This window comes from Culex pipiens, chromosome 2 (genome assembly GCF_016801865.2).
Source record: "Culex pipiens pallens isolate TS chromosome 2, TS_CPP_V2, whole genome shotgun sequence".
NCBI lineage: Eukaryota > Metazoa > Arthropoda > Insecta > Diptera > Culicidae > Culex > Culex pipiens.
Genome location: NC_068938.1, coordinates 102,075,354 through 102,088,728, shown reverse-complemented (window position 1 = coordinate 102,088,728; position 13,375 = coordinate 102,075,354). Strand labels below are relative to the sequence as shown.

The following is a 13,375-nucleotide window of genomic DNA, read 5'->3' as shown; positions in this document are numbered from 1 at the left end:
GACCAGTGGCAAGACACGGGGAAGTGGATAGGAATTTTAGTCCGATACTTGAGTGATGAAGACCGCTAAATCGGCTGCGTCTTCGACAAAGTATCACGTGAGGTTTGAGGGTGTTAGTAAGATGGGTGTGAAGCCAGGATTCACCGTGGTAAGTGATGCGGCCGGTCAAATCTATTTATAGTCCTTAATTCTTCGTATGTTCTTGGATTCATTTTGGAAGCTTTCCAATTCGGTTCACCAAGCTTTTTGTGGTGAATTCTGGTCGTTTTGAAAGTTCAATATTCGCCTAACAATTATGCAACCAGTAAGTGTCATTAGGTCTACTTGCGTTCAATATTGCATTTCCTGTTCTTAGGTACACAGATTCCAATCAAGTTTCTTGGATTCTTATAGCATTCTTAATCCTTCTAGTCAACTAAGCTGCGATGGTCTGGTGATTAGCATTTTTGTCTGCTGGCCCAAAGGACGGGGGATCGAACCTCGCCACGAGCTAATGAATTTTTCGTTCATATTCAAGTGTTCAGAATTACTCCATTCCATAATTTCTCGATAGGAGCAGATGGGAATCGAACCCAGAACCTTCCGCTTACAAAGCGAACAGCGTAACCATTCAGCCACGCCTACCCCTTAGATGAATGTTTAAGCTTTCAATTCATACAAAACAAACAAAGGAGATCAAGTCTCCCCACTCTCTCCCCATCTTATTTGAAATTTGATCAAATGTCTGGTTCAAATGTTCCAAATTTAAAAAAAAATCTTTGAACACTTATTGTGTGAGTGTTGAAATATATACATAAAATAACTTTTAAATAAGTCATGATGTTGAATGATTAGGAAACACTGTCATGAGATGGCGGAAGTTCGGGACTTGAGTAGAATTTGGAAAACTGTGCAAAAAATATCAGACGAAGGTTGAGAACCACCGAGCATAACGGAAGCACGGAACCACCGACACGACGACGTGCATAGTTGCAGAAAGCAAGTGCAGTTTGCAAACCAATTAATAAACCTAGGTAAACGAGCTGAGGGACCAAAAGTGGCAATGGGCTACCAGACACCTTGTCTGGCGACCGACCGACTCCCAACAAGTGGTCGATGTCGGCGACCATGGTCTCTCTACCTAACTATGCTGTAAATGGCAGACTGGCATGAAGACTGCCAGCTGCAAAATCTATTGGCGAAGCAACAGAAATCGAATTACGCGGCTTTCATTTGGGCAGATTGCATTAGTTGTACATTTTGTTGAGTTTTTGATCGATACTGGTTTGAGAAAGTTTGAATTTTTTTTTTAATTATTTGGTTGGGATTTAATTTGATTTAACTTGGATTTAACTTTTTTCTCATCACTTCAAATGTTTGAACTTCATAAAAAAAAAACAAATATTGCATTCTAAATTATCCTTTTGGTGATGGAAAAGCTCCTTTAAATTCACTTCCAAATAAGTATTCAAAGTATCAAATGTCCCAAGGGGCCGCCCCATCACTCACAACGGTGTCGAATCCTCGTTTGACACCGTGCCGAAAATTGTGTCACTTGCACCCGGATTGACATATCGCACATTCATTGCCTCCCAAAGCCCCTCAAAAGCTCGTTCAGTGAAAAACGCTACAAGCACCTGTGAAACTCAACACGGTACCTGATTCTACTGATATTTTTTTTTTCTTCCTCCCACACCTAGTCTAATCCTTCAATTTTTGCACCCCATTTTAACTCTGTTTTTTTTTTGCTTCTACATTTTGGAACGCCAGACGACATGCTGGAACGGAACCGGGATGTTGTCACGCTGCACGACATCGATCCTTCGTCACTCAAGCAACTCATCGATTATGCCTACAGCGGGGAAATCACCATCACCGAGGAAAATGTTCAGGTAAGCAGATTGAATAAAAAAAAACTGTCTGGAATTTTAAAACTTGCTCTCATTTGCCATGTTATGCACTTTGAGGTATTCGAGGTTAAATCGAACTCAAATTCAGTTTCAGAGGTTTGCACCGGGGGTACCCGGATTGGGACCAATATGCTTTGGTTGTTAATTTTAATGTTTATTTTCTTTCAAACTTTCATCCTTGTTAGTATTTTTTGGAAAACTTTTGATTTGAAACCAAAAACTTTATGGAAGCGACTTTTTTTCAATAAATGTACTGAAAAAGTTACAAAGATAAAACACATTGTGAAATTTTCCAATTCCAAACTTCCACTATTTCATCTTTTAATCGCGTTTCAAAGTTATCAATTTTACATCTTTGGGAGAAACATTTTTGCGATAGGATGACTATCTCAAAAGTCGAAAATCTTTCTAATAAGAAATCAAGTATAAAAATGAACATTTGCTCTACTAAACTATCCTAATGCAATATTTTAAAAATATATTTCCAGTAATTTCAAAATTCGCACAGTGAATAAATAAAACACATACAAAAAATAGAAGTCTGAGTTTACCGATACAGTATTTTAAAATATTTTTTTTCTTCAAAAAGATAGTACCATGTTAAACTTCAAATCTATTTAACAAATTTAACGGTTGGTGATTTGACTTGACGAAATAACATTTAAAACCCGATTTAATCCCACCTGGGGTGAGAAAGAGCCTTTCTTACTAAAGAATATAACAATGGTAGAACTTCTTTCAATTAATAACATAGACTTTGTTTATTTATAACGTCAACTCAAAAGAAAAACTTATGATGAAAGCAATGTATTATGATGATATTATGAGTATTATGAATGATATGATTTCCAAAAGAAATAAAAAACGCAATTTTCACCAAAAGAATATTTTTAATCGTACAATATGTTTGTACGTTTCTAATCAAAAAAGCGATTATGACAAACGCGATCATAGCAAGCTTCCCAACAACGCACACCGCGGTTTTGGTTTTCTAGTTTCGGTACGAGCCCTTTTGTGTGACTGTGTTGGTGTTTTGGTTCATCGTACCAGCGCACCAAGACAAGGTACAGTTGAACCGCGTGTGCCGCACGGTGCAGGGAAGCTAGCCATTCAGCTTCTATGAGAGTGACAGAGTCAGAGATAGCTATTTTTAACAACCGCACCACTACACACTCAATCGCGAGAACCTTAGAAAGAAAGCCATTGGAGTCGCCAGCATTGAACACCTTGAAAACGAAATAAACGATGAAAAGCTTAGAAAGCTCCTATTATCCTATCCAATGAACCCTGTTAAATAAACTTACGAAATCACGAAAAAATGAAGTCTACATTTAGGCGATTTTAGGTGCGCGCGGGAAACAAAATGATTGTAGCCGGATGAATGTCCTATGTCACAAAAGTTTTTGCATAAACATTGGACAGTTATGCAAAAACGGACAGGGCAAAAGAAACCGAAAAGCTACGATATCTTACATATTGAAGGAAACATCGGTAGACAAGCTACTACAAAATGAGTATAAGTCGAGCTACAAAATATATGCGCCAGCATTTTCGCGCCAGTATTCGAAGCTCAACTTGACAACTTGGCGACGAAGCGTCAAAAATCGATGCAGTGTGATTTTTTGACGATTTTTCCGATTAAAATTGATGCTGAATCGACATATTTACGAAGATGGAAATGACGTCCTGCCTTAAAATAAAACCTATACCTTTCTTTAGTAAGAAAGGCAAAAAGTAAATCGTTCTAAAAATTGATCGGGATTGCCGATCGATGTCGAATTTGTTTCAGATGCTCACTCATGGTCTGTACTATGAATGTAGCAAGAAATTTCGAATAAAATCAGAAATGAAAAATGTTGGCGAAGGTCACCAGGTGGGCTTTTACCTTTTTTTAGGGATTTTTTTTTCTTATGGTAGGTCAATCAAACGGCTCTAACTCCAGAACCATATTATGAATCTGGATGAAAATTTGGGAGGTTGTAGGGCTCGAAAAATGCAATTTTTGAGATAAATAAAAGATATGAAAATGAAAAAGTTTGACCATATTTTCATTTGAAAACTGTGTATTTTGTTGAAAAGTCTGGCCGCATCCGAAAACAGATGGATATTTCGAAATTTGCGCGGCAACTCACCCAGGTTCAGCACACTAGCTTTCATCTGCATTTAGAAGAATCGAAATCGGATATATGGGAGCTGAGAACGGCGCGACACAAAATTTTGCAAAATTTTACCACATACGAACATCACTCGACCTCCACGGAATTTATTTTCTCAAAATTCGAGGAGATAGACGAGTTCTGTCAAGGTGAATCGATAGAGCGTCGAAAATCGATGCAGTGTGATTTTTTGACAATTTTTCCGATTAAAATTGATGCTGAATCGACATATTTACGAAGATGGAAATGACGTCCTGCCTTAAAGTAAAACCTATACCTTTCTTTAGTAAGAAAGGCAAAAATGTTATGCAACACGAACCGCAAAGAGAAAACATACTCACAGAGAAGTCAAAACTATTTCGGAACAAAGACGCTCGATTAAGGCAAAACAGAAAAAATAAAGTCTGTAGAAGGTCACTTAGGCCGATGCAAATATTTTTCAAAGTTTTTGTCCCTCGGCTCTGGCTGGGGTCGAGGGGGGCGGCAAAAAAATAAAAAAATATAAATATTGAAATAACAAGCCATAGTTTCAACATTTGTATGGAAAAGGTGTTTAAAATGCATTTTACACTAGTTCAGATGTTTTGCAATCATTAGTTTAAAAAAAAAATAAGATTTGACAAAAATAAAATTTTATCCAAAAAAACATTTGCATTTTTGGAGAATGCATTTTAAATTGATTTCAGCTGATTGCACTTTAAATTTCATAAAAATTGCAAGGTTTGTTGATAAAAATATGTTTTTTGCCCCCTGATTTTTCGGGGCAAAACACAAATAAGTTTGAGAAAAATAACACAGAAAGTGCCATTGTTATTTGAACAGTTTGTTCGTGGTTCCCAACTTCATGAACACTTGTAGCATTCAGATAGGAAGTGAACCGTATTTTTTGCTCGGTGATTTGGGAATTATTTTAACGGTTTGCGAAAAAAAAAAAAAAACATTTTATTATATAATCAAGTCTCCGGAACGAAAAGAATTTTGATTTGTTGGGTTTTGATGAAAAATACAATACTTTTAAATCTGAGTTATGATTTTTTGTAAATAAAAATCATCGGAATTCAGTACATTATTTGAACATAAGCACCATGCGTCTCCAGCAAAATTCAGAGGGAAATCATTTCGATGGAAAAGTATGGTGCTTTGAGTTTGATTCACATACCGAAATCCGAATTTATTTTCAGGAAATATAATCTCATTCTGTTGATGGATATTTATCATTTTTGGATATGTAACATAAAACATCCTGAACAATAATAGAAAAATATTTACAGTTATGACCTCTTTGGCCCCAAGACCATAAAATCAGCAAACAAACTTTTCATTTGATCTGTAAGTGTATTCAGCTGTGTTTCAAAAAATGTCTTAGTATTTAACAATAAACACCGAACTTGACACCTTTCTTTTGAAACGTGATAAGCTAATATTTTCTTTATTAGGTCCTTTTCGATACCGAGTCGACTTTTGTAATTACATTTATTTTGAAGCTTTTTTTACATTTATTTGTATGTCTAAAATCTTTATTTTTATACCAATTGATTCAAACAAACAACAAACAAAGTTTCATATTTTTAACAGAACTTGATGATTTTATATGTTCATAGAGAATGAAGTCGAACAGAAATTGTTTATCTTGGAAAATTTTCAATTTTAAATAACTACTCTATTTTGTTAAAAGTTATGAGTATTATTTTATGAAATAATCGTTTCGCTTACAATGATGCACCACGCGTCTCCATTAAACCCTTTCTAATAGAGATGAACGACAATTTTCACTCAACGCCCTCTTCTTCACAGGTCCTGCTTCCAGCATCCAGCCTACTCCAGGTTCAATCGGTTCGAGAAGCTTGCTGCAAGTTTTTACTCCGCCAGCTACATCCTTCCAACTGCCTGGGGATTCGAAGTTTCGCAGGTAAATATTGCTGCCGCTTATCTCTGCCTAATCGTTAATTAATCTGGAATTACCACCCAAACACAACTCCCACGTCCCAGGTGGCATAAAATTTTATGGCTAAGCCTAGCCGTGATGTAACTTGCTCCACCTCCGACGGGACCGTTCATTGTACTCTTAATTGGTCGATTATGGGGCACTGTAATAGCATATGGTCGTCGTCGTCGTCTTCGTTTTGGGGAAATGGATCCACCCCAAAATATAAAACATCCCAAGTTTGGGTCACCACGTGGTGGTCATCATGATGGGGCTCCTTTTTTCTTTGGGTTCATGAATTCTGCAGCAATAGAAATGATAAATGGCCCCCTGAAATGGGAGTTGCCCAAATCGTAAACAATTTCTCAAACCGGTTGTGATTTGAACTTTGTTTTCACTTATCAGCTTGAGTTGTTTCCACTGTGGCGTGAAAAAGCCTCTTAACTAAATTAAAACATTTAACTTTAATGACACTTCAAAGAGCTTCATAACCGAGTTAAGTCTAACAAATTGATGTTCTGTGCGGGCAAACAAAACGCCGTTCATAATTTTAGGAGCGAATGGGGGTGGTGGGAGTATTCTTCTCACGTTCTGGGGGCCGGAAAGTAATTCACCGACTTCTAATCAATTCGGAGCACACGCGCTCGTTTCGCAAACTTTTATTGGATGTGGGCTAGAGACCTCCGGAACAGCTGTTTGCTGGTCCGATTTCCTTCAAGGTTGTAGGGTTGGGAGAGTCAGTAACAACTTGTGTAGTCATTATTGCTAGATGAATAATAATTTATAAATTCATTATGTTTAGACGCAATTTAGGAATAAATAATAATATTTTACTGTAAAGATTAATCATTTTACTTTGAGTTTTAAGGCTAGCGGGAAGTTGAAATTTAAATCATTGCAACATGGCAGAACAAATTTCTACCTTTGGTCATAACTCCACGTGTTGCCATTTATCATTCAATCGTCTGCACGACAATCCCGCAGAGAGAGGCAAAACCCCAACAATCGTCAAAAAAGGCCAACACCGCTTATCGTTTTCAATCAAATAAATCATCACCGCAGCCATCACTCCCAAATCGAATAAAACAAACAACGCAGCACGGTACCGGAGCAGTCACGCATGTGACGACGTGTAACAATTAATTACAAACGTCAGTCAACCGAAACAGATGTGAAGTGGGGTGAAATTTGGGGAACGGTTTTTCTTTCGTCCCCTTTTTGCGCTTTAATTTTACGCAATACTCGCACTCTTTCAAGGATCGCTGCCAGGATATCCGATTTTCCAGAAGCCTTTCAGCTGTAAACACATCCATTATTCATCATGATGGAGATTGAATGAAAGTGAATAACAGATTAACCGAATTCGACATCGGTGACAGCCAACATGACATTTAAAAGGCTGATTCCCAAAAGGTTTTCCTTTGCAGTTTGAAAAAAAAATCTTTATTTTTTTTAAATAAAAAAAAATCATACCCATTTATGATATGCTTAACTCGAAGAAACTACCCTTAAAGCTTCTGCAGAAGAAAAATTCCGAAAAGAACACTTTTCTCGATTTAGTGTTATGTTTATTCCACTCGAGGGAGCACACTACTGCAATATAAAGCAAAACGAATGGATTCACGTGGTGGGCCTGACCTTACCTTTTTACACGTCGCAAAAAAAATGGGAAAAGTGTAGAATCAAATTTTCAAACTCTACGTTATTTTGGTATTGCAATAAATTTTGATCTTTACATCAAAATTTGCCTTTACATGTTTAAATTAAATTTCGTACTCAATTTTATGTGTTAATGCAATTTTTGCAAGAGCGACGAAGCCCTGTCTTATTTTTTTTTTTAACCTGAAGATGATGATGTAACCCAAATATTGAAAGAGTATTCTCTTTACGCCAATGATTTTTTTTTATTCTTAAAACTTTTTTTTCATGAATTCGCGATAACACGTGATGTTTACTTACAAACCCCTTATGTTCATGTATATATTTTTTTGGAATTGTCTGATCTACATCATTGTAAAACATTGTTACATCCTGGGTTATTGCAGATTCGAAAAGCACATTAAATTTCCTTTTTGCAATTCCGTCGTGAAACTACTTACTTTTCCTGTCATTCTTGAACGACGAAATAGCCTACTTTTCTGTACCAAAAATAACAGAATCGTATAGCAACACTTTTCAAAATAAATGCTGAAAAGTTCTACTTTTCAGCACTCAAATGGGTGCTGAAAAGTTGAACTTTTCAGCACTTGTTTTGAAAAGTAACACTTTTCAACATTTTTTTTGATTTAAACGATTTATTGACAAAATACATGAAAATTTGACATAAAATTTCACTCAGTGTGTGTTTTTTGGAATTGCAAAAAATGTTGTATGGAACTCGTTGCAAAACTTGATTTTTTCAGCACTCTTCGTATTTATCCAACTCGGTGAACCTCGTTGGATAAATGTACAACTCGTGCTGAAAAAATCCTCTTTTTGCAACTTGTTGCATAAACTACTATTAAAATGACATGTTCCAAATATTTTTACGGTCGTGTAAAGAAAATGGCAAAAATTTTTAAGCAATTTTTGTATTTTTTTGTCGATGAAAATTACGGTTTTCCGGAATTCTGAGTACGCCATTAAATCGGGCGTCAAATTTTACATAAATGTCCCTTTGACACCACATTTCCAAAGTTTCACCATTTCAGGCTACAAATTATAGAAAAAAAAACACGTATTTTTTCTAATGTTCAAAAATGCAAGGGGTCGCACCGCCCTTCGTCACGTCACTGTGGGTGCTGGGTTTGAATCTCGTCGGTTGCATTTTTTTTTTTGAGTTTATAGAAATTGTACCTGCAGTGTGTAATTAATATAACAATGTCTTTTTTCACAAAGGTGATAAGCATACATTTGCATGCAATTTAACTTTCGTTTCTTTTTTTTGCTATGTGTAATGAAAAGAATTTTATAATTTTGAATTTGATTCATTTAATTATTTAACAACGTTGTCCACGCTAAATTTTTAAACTATTTAAATTTTGTGGTAACAATGCACTAAATTAGTAAAATTTTTAATAGAATTTTGTATTTTGAATTTTGAAAATTGAGTCACATTCAAAACTTAAAGTGCCTAGCCTAGTCATCTTGTAATGAAGGGTAAAAAGTCAACTAAGAACCACTCTTCTGGATATTGAGATTTAGAAGATTTTGAATTACTGAAAAAAGAATGTATAATGAAAAGCATAAAACTAGATTTTACTAGACTGTGTAGAGTTGAAGTTGAATAAATAAATAAATAAATCAATAATTATCAAACAAAAAAACTTTCATGACATTACATTGACCAGTCTACAAACATTGTCATTAATTTTCTATGAATCATATAAAATTTTGCTTCTGCTGTAATTTTTGGTTTAAAAACAAGTTTTAAAACATTCTGGGACGTACAACTTCCTGTTTAGTAAAAGCTCATAAACGCACATCGTTACGCTAGTTTCCTCCAAACTATTCATCCTTCCCGTTCATTGAGAAAATGTGCTCACTCATGAATTATTCAACACAGTTTTTCGCGTCACGTGTTGTTCACATGCTCTACCCCACCCAAACCGAAAACATGCTGTCGAAAACGAATTTCCTCCTCCTGTCGTGCTATTATTATGTCGGTCTTATTTTCTGGACAAAAAAAAACTAATGCATTCCACGTTGAACATTTCTCACCCCTCCAATTTCAGATGCCCACTCGTGCAAGGAACTTCACTCCCGGTCCCACCGCTATGCGCTGCAAAACTTTCAACAAGTTGTCGGCACGGAGGAATTTTTACTGCTGGGATTTAACGAGGTAAATAAACATCCACTTTTCCGCCTGTCCTAGTTTTTCCTTCACCTTGATGGCAGGGAAAAGGCACCACCACACACATTAAGGCACAACTCATCCCTAAAATCAGCCACATAAACATGCTTTTCCAAGTCCTCGATTTTCCACTCTTTTACATCCGACAACAGTACCGTTTTGGTGTGGTTTTTGCCCCAGCTAAACGCCGAAAATGATTTACTTAAGCAACATTTCCCCAACCTTCCACGAAAACCACGAAGCCTGTTTTCCTACTGTGCACAGTTAAAAAACATTTTTTTTTTGTGATATCTTAAAATGAGGAAAGTAAGTTTACCTAGAAAAGTGTGTTATTTTACATATTTTTTAATTTGATGTTCCACTTTTCAAGATAAATTGAGATAAAATTACTTGTTCACTGTGTAAAAAAGGTTGATTGTCCTTGGAAAAAGTTTCCTCATAAACCTTCTCCCACAACAATAGGGGGTGGGTGGTGCGTGTGTGGCGTGGTGGGTTGCACCGAAGTGGAACATTAAATTTCCCAAAACCTTCACGTGGCCGCATGGAAGTCCCGAAGGATAGCGTCGAGCCCAACACGGAAGGTATCAGGCCCGAAACAAAAGGTTAATTTTAGAACTCTGTGCACTCGGCGGGTGGGTTTATCCTAATAAAATGATCCGTTATATTAGGGTCAAGTGTTTTTAGGAGGGAAGGTCCTTTTTCGGGATGAGTAACGCGAGGGTACAAAGTACTATCTCTCTGTGGGAATATGAACGATCCTGACAATCGGAGTGATTAAACTAATTTAAGCCATGGGAGCGATCGAAACCGATAGGGGTAATTCTATGATGTTTTGAAAAGTATGCAAATCATTTTTTTTTTACTTTAAATAAAAAAACCATTTTCCTGTTTCAGTTGTAATATTTTGGATCACTTTATCAGTTTTTTTATGCATTGTATATACTTTTGCATTGAAATCTGTACGAGAAAGCTCTCCTTTTCAAATTTTAAATACTTTGAAATTATTATTTTTGAATCCTAAGTTTAATAATTTTACATATTTCATTTGACTTTGACAATATTTTAAAAACAAATCGGAAAAGATACTGGAAAATTATGAAGAACAGTAAATAGGCAAAAGATGCTTTTAGAAGCTTGTGGAATACGCGGTGCTTTGAACAGTCCTAAAACTGTTTTTTTTTTAGTTTTTACAACTCCCAAAATACCTTTGTTTTCGAGAGTCCTTTGGCTCGATTCTTTGAGCAAAAATAATTAAATTTGGGTAAATAAACAATCAGTCCCAATACTGAGCAAAAATAAGTAACTGTGCCAATTTTGAGCCAAATCGGTTAAGGTATCGAGGTTTTTAAGCGAAGATGGCGTTCGAATGGTGAACGCCCGAAATGTCAAAATCACGCAGTGGTACCAACATTACGGAACAAGTGTGCCATGGCATGACAGCCACATTTTTTTCTAATGTTGTTGCCACTGCGCGATTTTGACATTTCGGGCGTTCACCATTCGAACGCCATCTTCGCTTAAAAACCTGGATAGGGGTCGCTTTTGATCGTTGAAGTTTATATGGGGAAAATCGCAAAAACGTATGGGGGAAAAACATCGCTTCAGAGGTTTGGCAGCAGGTGACGCTGGTCTCGCCCAAATTTGTACAATTGAGAGATTCTTGTAGGAGATTAAATTTCCTACAACGTTGTCGAAGCTTGCAAGAAAATCCGAGTTGATCCGGAAGAAATCGGATTATTTATTTGAAAGTATATAAGGGAAATTATTTAGGAAGTATATAAAAGAAAATATGTTTTACTAAAAAAAATCATTTTCTGCATACATTTTCGCGATTTTTCCTGTATAAACTTCAACGCTCTATAGTGACCCTAAAACCTTAACCAATTTGGCTCAAAGTTGGCACAGATACTTATTCTTGCCTAAGGAATTAAGTGAGAGGGTATCCCTGATGGCGATTTTTTTCACTAGGGTGTCAGTGATGATGCAAAATCTGGTTTAGGAGAAATCGTGTTTATTGGAAAATATCGAGAACCTGGACTTTTTTTTTGAATCATTTTTTAAAAGCAAAATCAAATTTGCAATACAAAAGTACTTTACATACATTTTCGATTTCAATATTTCATTTCGTTTTTTTTTGCATTTTAAACATCCTTTTTAAACATACACTTTTAACTTTTTAAAGAATTTTCTCTTTGGATTTTTGAAAATCGGGTAATTAGTTTCTGAGATCCAGCCTCACAAGTCTGTGAGCAATGCTTGAAAAGGGATCTATCACTGAATGGGATATTTGATCGCTGACTAACAACGCCTATCATGAGCGTCATTGCTTGGCGACGGTCAGTGAACGTAAACACGAAGACGAAACGAACGAAAAATGAGCCCCACTCAAGCAGCCGTCCGAACGAGACAACGTGCTTTTTCTCTTTCTCTCGTTTTTGTCTCTCTTTTCCTAGTGTATGCTGCGTGGTGACAGAAGTCATATGATTGCTATCATTGGAGAGATGATCGGAATCTCGGTAGAATGTCAAACGACCGCTCTCTAATTGATGATTGTGTGAGTGACTTTGCGTATCACTCATTCCTTTGTGTGTGAAACGAACGAAATTAGAATGTAAAAATCAGGATGTAGTGGTGAAGACGTTTTTAGTGTTCTATCAGCTATCACAAACAAGGTCGAAATTTCGCAAGCACTGCCTGTGAGTCACAAAGAATTCGAAATGATAAAAATCATGTTTTCTAAGTGTCCCCTGTCATTTTCACTAACGATATCTCGAAGACAAATGTTCCGATTTTCAATGTTAAAAAATATATTTTTTGAGAAATTTTGTGATCTATTCAATAACAACATTTAAAAAAAATATTTGGTCTAAACTAGCAAATGAGGAAAATTTTCAATGTGGAGACCTTACCAAAAGTAAAGCTGGATTTTAATATTTCGAAATTATTTTTATTGAAGAGATCAGAAAATTCACCAAAAACAATGTTTTAACCAATTTTCAATCCTGAAAATGCATTGATGTTTTATCCCAGATTATATTTTGGCACACTTTGATGCGACCGCAAAACTAATAATTTAAGATTATATAACAAACCAAAATCGGAAAAGTTACTGGAAAACTATGAAGAACAATGAATAGGCAAAAGATTATGGCTGGAGTTTTTAGAACAGGCCTAGAAAAAGAGAAATTAAGGTTTTCGTAGAACAAAAGTAGATCAACAAGACCTCCTCAAAAAGGGAAAAATAAAAAAAATCGAAAGGGGCAGTAGAGTGTTAATAAAAAAAAATCAAAATCTATAATATAAGGGCCAGAATTCAGAATACGCTTTTACACTTTTTCTCCATGTAAAAGTATGGTGATAGCTTGCTTGTGACAAGATAGCGTGCTTAAAACTCTAAACTAAATTTACGACCTTACGACCTTTCAAAATACTACAAAATCTTTCTGTAAGTTTTTTGAAAACTTTTTCTTACTCTTGCCTTCTATTTAATATTTATAAGTAATAACACATTCGATTGAATTACGATGTAACACACAGCTGAAAGGAACTCCAAAACTCTGTTATGTACCTAAAT

At 35.8% G+C, this 13,375-nt stretch overlaps 1 protein-coding gene across 1 annotated transcript in view; it reads left to right on the top strand.

The window, feature by feature from the left end:
- Window positions 1-13,375, top strand: part of LOC120431287 (kelch-like protein 17) — a 47,110-nt gene that overhangs the window by 29,445 nt on the left and 4,290 nt on the right. The window contains exons 5-7 of the mRNA XM_039596427.2: window positions 1,750-1,871; window positions 5,840-5,954; window positions 9,683-9,789. Of these exons, the coding sequence (XP_039452361.1) occupies window positions 1,750-1,871; window positions 5,840-5,954; window positions 9,683-9,789 (344 nt within the window). The remainder of the gene's footprint in view (window positions 1-1,749; window positions 1,872-5,839; window positions 5,955-9,682; window positions 9,790-13,375) is intronic.